Below are 8,595 nucleotides of genomic sequence, written 5' to 3'. Positions count from 1 at the left end.
AATTTTTATTAACACGGAGGAGATGGATTGTTTAAGTTTAGAGTTTGGAGTTAGAGATATTAATATTTGTTTACTTGTATTTGAATATTAGCCTAGGTTTGGTTTGGGAAGTCCGGGGGGTGGGGGGATGGGATATAACATTGTGTAATATCTGTGATGTATTTCTTTTCTTTTATGATAAAAATAATAAAATTTTATACCACAATCAGTATTAGGGCAGGCTAGAAATATTGCTAAAACCCAAAGTTACGCAAAGATCTGATTTCATTGGCCTGATATAGAAACACCTCACTAAAGCCATCCTCACCTGTAATGTTTATCCAGTATCCTTAATGCAAAAAGGCTGCTTAAATCCTGCATTTCTTGATTTGGGGCAAGACATTCATTCCCCCCTCCCCTCTCCAGGGCTGGTGGAAAGAGGACCTCCTTGGCACCACAGCTCAAAGCAGCCCAGGTGGTACCAGGAGAACCGTCACATGGGAAAGTAACCCACTGAGAAGAACACAATCTTGCTACGTGGCTTACTTCAGATCTCTCGGTCAACAGGGCTGGTGGGGGCTCTATATAGTACGAGTACCTGGGTTGCTATTCTGTTTATTATTCAAATTATTCAAACTTGGACTTGCTTACAATGCAGGAGCTTTTACTGTCGTAGAAGTGAGAGAGTCTTGCTCCAGGGACACTGTGGACATCCAGAGGTTCTTTGGCTGCAACTGGCCACGATCCCTGGCCCGCAGCACTGCCCGGACCCCTCACTTTGGGGAGGCATCTTTTGGGAAGGATCTCAGCGCTTACCTTGGTTCCCTCCGCTCTTCTTTGAGTACCTCTTTGTCCTCCTGCCTTTGGCTGCTGCTTTCAGAGACGGGCTCCACCTGGCTGACTCTGAAAGAGAGCCACACACAGGCCCAGGCCCAGGATTAGGGGGCTCCTAGTCCTGAGAGAAGCTGGCTGGATCAGCCCATTGGCCACAACTCATCCCAGCATAAGGGGCGGCGGGGGGGGGGGAGAACTATGAAGGCTTCTTCTATAGGTGCTGCTCAGGTGGTGTGTGTGTGTGTCAGGATGGCCTCCCCCAGAAAGAAAGCATGCCTCCATTCTGCCTTCTTTGACTTGCGATCATAACTGAGCCTGGCAATTACAGACATAAATTATGACAGTTGTGTAAAGCAGGTCATCAGGTGACCCAACTACATTGTAGGATCTTTTCTGCGGCGGTCAATAAGCGAACACAACAGTCGTTAAATGAACCCATTGCTATGGGTTTTAATGGAAATCGGCATCAATGTGGGATGCTGCAAACAATTGTAAATGTGCATCTGTTACCAAGTCACCACAATGCAGTCCTGCGACTGTGGGCTGGGGGGACGGCAATCAGAACTTCAGAACTGGGTCTGAAGTACCTTTGGAGGGTCCAAAGTAACTTCCAATGGTCGATAAGCGGCAGGTCATAAGTCAAGGACCACCTGTAATGTCCTGATTACTTGGGCATAAAGTGGCCTTACATTACTTGGTCCAGCTGTGTCCCCAGCTGCCTCCCACCCAGCTCTGATGGCCATCCCACCCCGGCAGCCCACATGGTCAAGGGCAGAGAGTGCCAAGCTTGGCCACTTTAAGGCTTGTGGACTTCAACTCCCAGAATTGGGGAATTCTGGGAGTTGCTGAAATCCCCAAGTCTTAATGTTGCCATGCTGGCTGGGGAATTCTGGGATTTACTGAAGTCCCCAAGTCTTAATGTCACCTTGCTGGCTGGGGAATTCTGGGATTTACTGAAGTCCCCAAGTCTTAATGTCGCCAGGCTGGCTGGGGAATTCTGGGATTTATTGAAATCCCCAAGTCTTAATGTTGCCAGGCTGGTTGGGGAATTCTGGGAGTTGAAGCCCCCAAATCTTAATGTCGCCAGGATGGCTGGGGAATTCTGGGATTTATTGAAATCCCAAAGTCTTAATGTCGCCATGTTGGCTGGGGAATTCTGGGAGTTGAAGTCCCCAAGTCTTAATGTCGCCAAGCTTGCTGGGGAATTCTGGGATTTATTGAAGTCCTCAAGTCTTAATGTCATCTTGCTGGCTGGGGAATTCTGGGAGTTGAACTCCCCAAGTCTTAATGTCGCCAGGCTGGCTGGGGAATTCTGGGATTTATTGAAGTCCCCAAGTCTTAATGTTGCCAAGTGTGGAGAGCCCTGCTATAGTGGCAACTCGCCAGTGGAGAGAAACCAGCTGTTGAAACTGCCCGCAGGTGAGGCTTCCTTCCTCCAGTGACAGCCAGCCAGCCACAGGGGCCCACAGGGTAACCCACCCCTCACCTGCCAAGGTCTTACCTGGCAATGGAGGGGGGTGCCCCCGGATGCTGTTTTCGGAACCAGGTATGATGGGAGCGCTGGCTCTCCTTCTGGCTGATGCGCCCCTCCCCGTGGTGGTCTAGAGTCAGGAAGGCCTCCCGTGCCCGCTCCCTCTCTTTGCCCGTCAGCAGGCCCAGCAGCCCCTCCTGGGGAGGGAAGCAAAGCAGGAGAGGCTGCACGGAGGGTGCGGGACCCCCACCCAAATCTTCTGGCCTTTGCAGGGATAATGGGCCCTTGCTCACTTGTAGGAGAGGATGTGGGGAGAAGATGACCGCCTCCCCCACTCCCAGGATTGGGACAAGCCTCTTTGCCTGGTAGCTGAGCTGCTCTGACATGGGGTGTGTGTGTTTCCTTCCCACTCTGCAGCCCCTCCAGGAGAGCCCCCCACCTGTGTGCGCGATCTCTGCAGCAGCAGCAGGGACTCATGGGAGAGGAAGTCCTCCCAGGCGATGTGGCCCTTCTGCCCGGGGTCCAGGGCCGCAAACTGCAGGCTGTGACGTTCCTTTTCATCCTCACTGCTGGGCTGCCCTGCCAGGCCCTTGTAGCGCAAGAAGTCCTCCAGGGTCAGGGTGTTCTCTGTGGAAACCCCCCCCCAATCATGGTCAGAGGAAGTGATCTCCCCCAAGGCAATGAAGCCCCTCCCCGAGTCCTCTGTCCACCAATGAGAGAGAAAGCCCCTCCCAATCTTCCCCCATTTCTTGGCTGAGACGGGGTTGGGGACCGTTCCTCCCCGGCCTCAACCACTTCTTGAAGCAGATGGGGGGGGGTCTCTACCCTGTGAAGGGGACCCCTCTGCCAGTGCTCCACCCCTGCCCTAAATGGGTCTGGGGGCCACTCCTGGCAGCCTTACCAGGCGAGATGCTGGTCTGCCGGAAGGCATCAGAGAGGGAGCTCATCTCCTCTTCCGTCAGCAGCGAGTTCAGGTTATCCTGCCCGGAAAAAAGAGAATGGTTGAAGTTACAACGCAGGTGCCCCTTTTTAGGACTGTGTTCCACCATGGGGGGAGAGAAAGGCGGGTGCCTGCTGACCCCTTCGTTGCCCCCTGTGGCCCTGCATAGCTGGATGGTCTGCCAGTCAGCTTCCCCCCCCCACTGTGGTGCCTTCTGGATGGGCTACTGTACAGACTCCCCACCCCACAATCTGCCCCACTCATTTCGCAAGCAAGATTTCACACATTGTTTTGCAGCCGTGCCCCACCGCCCTCCCTTTTTTCCCCTCTGGAAACTGCCCTGCTGTCCTCCAAATCAGGGCTGAGCAACTCCGGCCCTTTTACCACCTGTGGACTTCAACTCCCAGAATTCCAGAGCCGGAAGTCCAGCCTCCTGCTCCAGCCTCTGCTTGAACTCATCCTACGAAGTCTCTCTCCCCCCTCCCCTTAGTTTCTGGAGGATTTTCCCAACCTGCAGCTGCCTTTGTAAACATTTTCTGTCTCCTGAGAGGGAGCAGACGATTGCTCAGATGCAGGTGGTCCTCGACTTACAACAGTGACCATCTGAAGTTACGACGACACTGGAAAAAGGGATTTATGACCGTTTTTCACACAGCCATTACAGCATCCCCCAAGGCCACGTGTTCAAAATTCAGATGCTTGGCGACTGACTCGTATTTATGACTGTTGCCATGTCCCTGGGTCAGGTGATCCCCTTTTGCCGCTTTCTCACAAGAAAAGTCGAAGGGGAAGCCAGATTCACTTAACAGCTGTTGTTACTAACTTGTGATTCACTTAGCAACGGTGGCAAGAAAGGTCGTAAAATGGAGCAAAAGTCAACAACTTAGCAATAGAGACTTTGGGCTCAATTGTGGCTAAGTTCAGGATTACCTATATCAGGGGTAGGCAACCTTGGCTCTTTTATGACTCGTGGACTTCAACTCCCAGAATTCCTGAACCTGCATGGCTCAGCTTGGAAACCTCTTCTTTTTCCCTCAGCATAGCTGGCTCAGGAATTCTGGGAGTTGAAGTCCACGAGTCATAAAAGAGCCAAGGTTGCCTACCCCTGACCTATACTGACTCTCTCCCTCCCCCCCCGTATCTTCCCATAACTAAATGCACCTTGCCTCTACAACCATATATTCCCTGCCCCCTGACCCTCCCCTCTGCCATTCCCCACCCATCCCACTTCCCAAATCTTTCTCGGCACCCATCTCCCAAAAGGGGTCTGGCAAGACCAGCCCGGCTCATGCCCTCCGTGGCCTCCCTGCTCCCCTCCCAGCGGAACGGGCCAACTTGCCATGGGACAATTCAACAATTCAATGTAATTATTTAAAATAATTTAAAAAAATATTTTAATTGCTGTGATTCACATTTTATCTTCTCCCTCCTCTGGCATCCTTCCTTCCACTACTTCTTTGATATTACGGTAACTCTTGTCCTGCGGTGAGTTGTCCCACACCGAGCTGGTCAGGTGAATTGGCCGCAGTAAGCTGGCCACGGTGAGCTGTTGCAGGCCCCCTCCCAGCCCCATGGCTTACGCAGTGGTAGCAGCTCCAGCCGACGGTGGAGTGGGCCGCCTCGATGGCCTCCGAGGCCTCGTCCGGGGAGAGCAGGCCCATGCGCCGCAGGCAGCCGTCATGATAGACCTTGGTGCACACCCGGCAGGGCAGAAGGCTGTCTGCCGTCCACACCTCACAGACTTCACACATCTCCTCGTTGGTCACCTGCAGGGGGAAGGAGGGCTGGGAAAGATCCGGGAAGGGCCTTCCGGTCCTGAGAACCCAGCCCAAGTGGACGAGCCTCTTTGGGGCTCCTGGCACAGACAAGCCTCTGAACTTTGGATTGGCCAATGCCAAGAAGGAGCAAGGAGAGGACTCGGAACTACAGAGCTGGAAGGGACCTTGGAGGTCATCTAATCCAACTCCCTGCTCAAGCAGGAGACCCTCTACCATGCCAGACAAGTAGCTGTCCAGTCTCTTCTTAAAGAGCTCCAGTGTTGGAGCACCCACAATCTTTGGAGACAAACTGTTTTGGTGATTAACAGAATAATAAGAGTTGGAAGGGACCTTAGAGGTCTTCTAGTCCACCCCCCTGCACAAGGAGACCCTATCCCATGTTGGACAAGTGGCTGTCCAGTCTCTTCTTAAAATCCTCCAGTGTTGGAGCACCCAAAACTCCTGGAGGCAACTTCCACTGGTTAATTGTTCTCACTGCCACCCCACCGGGGGCCCACAGAGAATATGACTGCTGAAGCCAGGGGCCACTAAATTTGCTCTGAAAAGGATAGGTATTAATGATGAACCCCAGACAGAGGGGTTTCCAGGTTCTTTCTGGAGAGAAGCCACATTCTCGGACCACCAGCTTCAGGATCCCGGCTGGGGCCAATTGGGGCATGAAGGTGACCTGTGTCCTGGGCAGAAGGAAGCAGCTGGAAGTTGTTCTGATTCTCCCAAGCATTTCCAGTTGGTTCCACTACTTGTTCTTCCAACCACACGTGATTCCATTTCTTGTCACACATCACCCCAGATTAGGCCTTTCTCATTTGTATTTTTCGTGACCTTTTCCAGAATATTCCTCTACTTTGCAAGCCCCTACAGTCATTTTTTTCCTGTGTTAATTCACACACAGTAATTCATTTTCCTCCAGCTGTTTTGTGAGGGAGAACGGCACCAAAATGGGAGAAATGGTTTATTCTCTAATAAACCATTTCCTGTTTTGGTTCAGAAAGTCTCATTTAAGCAGGTTCACATGCAAAGATGAACCGGACAGCTCTTAGTTCATTCCTCTCCCCCTCCCAAAAGCACTTGAGATTCTGAGGGTGACAGTGATGAGAAATTTATTTAGTTTTTTGTTTTCGCTGTTTTAATATTTTTAATTGTTTTAGCATTTTAATCCACCCAGAGTCACTTGGTTAATTTGGGCAGCTATAGAAATGGAATGAATAAATGAATAGAGGACGCCCAGCTGTGAACTGGGTCTTTTTTAGGGCAGACCTTTCCAACTTGGCACTTTCCAGATGTGTTAGACAACGAACACTGAAAGCAACACATCGGGACTGTGTCATCAGGTAGTGCTAATTCTCTGGGGGAGGGGGGGGAGGGGGCAAACAACCTTTGTTCTAAATCTTCTCCTTCGGAGGAGGCTGCTTATTTGACTAATCCCGAGCTTCACCTGTTCCAGACGTGGCTGGATTTTCTATGAGGCCCCTGCAGAGATTGCTTCTGGTTCTCCCCAGCCTCAGATACATATGAGGAGAGAGAGTTTGCTTTCAGGACTGCAAGACAATTGTGCGAGAAAATCTCTCTCTCTCTCTCTCTCTCTCTCTCTCTCTCTCTCTCTCTCTCTCTCTCTCTCTCTCTCTCTCTCTCTCTCTCCCTTTCACTCTCACTCACACTCACACACACACTGCTTGGGCTGGCACAATATATTACTCAGAGTGGAGGGGTCGGGCAATATTTGGTGAGGAGTGATAGGGAACTCCAGCTATTATCTCAGTAGATTCTGCAGCTGGTCAAATCCAAGGGGGGTTGTGAAGAGAGACAAGTGGGCTTTGAGGCAAAGGCAGTTGAGGGCAAAGATGTACCGGTAGTCCGAAAGATGCTTTTTCACGAGGCAACTGGACATTCTTGTTATTTTTCTCTGAAGACCTTTCGCTTCTCATCCACTATGACCTGGGTGACTGAGAATCTCCATAGACATTTAGCTATGTACTGGTAGTCTTCAACTTATAACAGTTCATTTAGTGACCATTCAAAGTTACAACAGCACTGAAAATGATCATTCTATTCTATTCTATTCTATTCTATTCTATTCTATTCTATTTCTATTCTATTCTATTCTATTCCATCCCATCTTTATTCCATTCCATCCCATTCCATTCCCTCTTTATTCCATCCCATTCCATTCCCTCTTTATTCCATCCCATTCCATTCCATTCCTTCTTTATTCCATTCCATTCCATTCCCTCCCCTCTTTATTCTATTCCATTGCATTCCATTCTTCCCTCTTTATTCCATTGCATTCCATTCTTCCCTCTTTATTCTATTGCATTCCCTCTTTATTCCATTCCATTCCCTTTATTCCATTCCATTCCCTTTATTCCATTCCATTCTTCCCTCTTTATTCTACTGCATTCCCTTTATTCCATTCCATTCCCTTTATTCCATTCCATTCCCTTTATTCCATTCCATTCTTCCCTCTTTATTCCATTGCATTCCATTCTTCCCTCTTTATTCTATTGCATTCCCTTTATTCCATTCCATTCCCTTTATTCCATTCCATTCCCTTTATTCCATTCCATTCTTCCCTCTTTATTCTACTGCATTCCCTTTATTCCATTCCATTCCCTTTATTCCATTCCATTCCCTTTATTCCATTCCATTCTTCCCTCTTTATTCCATTGCATTCCATTCTTCCCTCTTTATTCTATTGCATTCCCTCTTTATTCCATTCCATTCCCTCTTTATTCCATTCCATTCCCTCTTTATTCTATTCCATTGCATTCCATTCTTCCCTCTTTATTACATTGCATTCCATTCTTCCCTCTTTATTCCATTCCATTCCCTCTTTATTCCATTCCATTCCCTTTATTCTATTCCATTGCATTCCATTCTTCCCTCTTTATTACATTGCATTCCATTCTTCCCTCTTTATTCCATTCCATTCCCTCTTTATTCTATTCCATTCCGTTCCATTCCATTCCATTCCATTCCATTTTCACACTTACAACCATTGCAGCATTCCCAGGGTCATCAAAATTCAGACGCTTGTCAAATGGCTCCTATTTACAACGGCTACAGTGTCCCAGGGTCACATGATTGCCTTTTGCCATCTTCTTTATAAGCAAAGTGAATGGGGAGGCCAGATTCACTTAACAGCTTAACTTAGCAACTGCAGAGATTCACTTAAGAAAGACCATAGCAAGAGAGATCATAAAACGGGGGGAACAATATTTAAAAACGTATCTCACTTAGCAACAGAAATTTTGGGCTCCTTGACTTATGACCCAAATGGTGGTCATAAGCTGAGGAGTACCTGTATCAGGGATGCAGACTGGCAGCATCACTGGATTTATACATTAAGAGGGTTTGGGCCTGCCGTGACTGATTGGAAAGCGGCTTTGAAGTCACGAAGGAGGACAGAATGATGAAAAGGGCAATCAGCTTCAGGGCTATCCCACAAAAACGGGGAATTTCATGCTTGGAATCCTCCAGAGAGGAGGGATCCTTGCAAAGAGAAAGAAGGATCCACAGCCAAGCCTTGAAGCAAATTAGCAGCAAAGCTACACTCGGTAGGCTCTCTTCCATTCTGGGCACTGCATCTTAAGGAA

The 8,595-nt window shown here is 49.1% G+C and overlaps 1 protein-coding gene across 1 annotated transcript in view; it reads right to left on the bottom strand.

Annotated features, from left to right (window-relative positions):
- PHF24 (PHD finger protein 24) overlaps nt 1–8,595 on the bottom strand; it is a 27,607-nt gene that overhangs the window by 17,192 nt on the left and 1,820 nt on the right. The window contains exons 2-6 of the mRNA XM_015829657.1: nt 4,805–4,990; nt 3,186–3,264; nt 2,724–2,911; nt 2,315–2,481; nt 825–882 (exon numbers count right to left, since the gene is read on the bottom strand). Coding sequence (XP_015685143.1) covers nt 825–882; nt 2,315–2,481; nt 2,724–2,911; nt 3,186–3,264; nt 4,805–4,990 — 678 coding nt within the window. The remainder of the gene's footprint in view (nt 1–824; nt 883–2,314; nt 2,482–2,723; nt 2,912–3,185; nt 3,265–4,804; nt 4,991–8,595) is intronic.

The sequence above is a fragment of the Protobothrops mucrosquamatus genome, unplaced genomic scaffold, assembly GCF_001527695.2.
Source record: "Protobothrops mucrosquamatus isolate PMUCROS unplaced genomic scaffold, P.Mucros_1.0 scaffold6671, whole genome shotgun sequence".
Lineage (NCBI taxonomy): Eukaryota > Metazoa > Chordata > Lepidosauria > Squamata > Viperidae > Protobothrops > Protobothrops mucrosquamatus.
The sequence above is the reverse complement of the archived record's forward strand: the minus strand, read 5'-3'. Positions and strand labels throughout refer to the sequence as shown.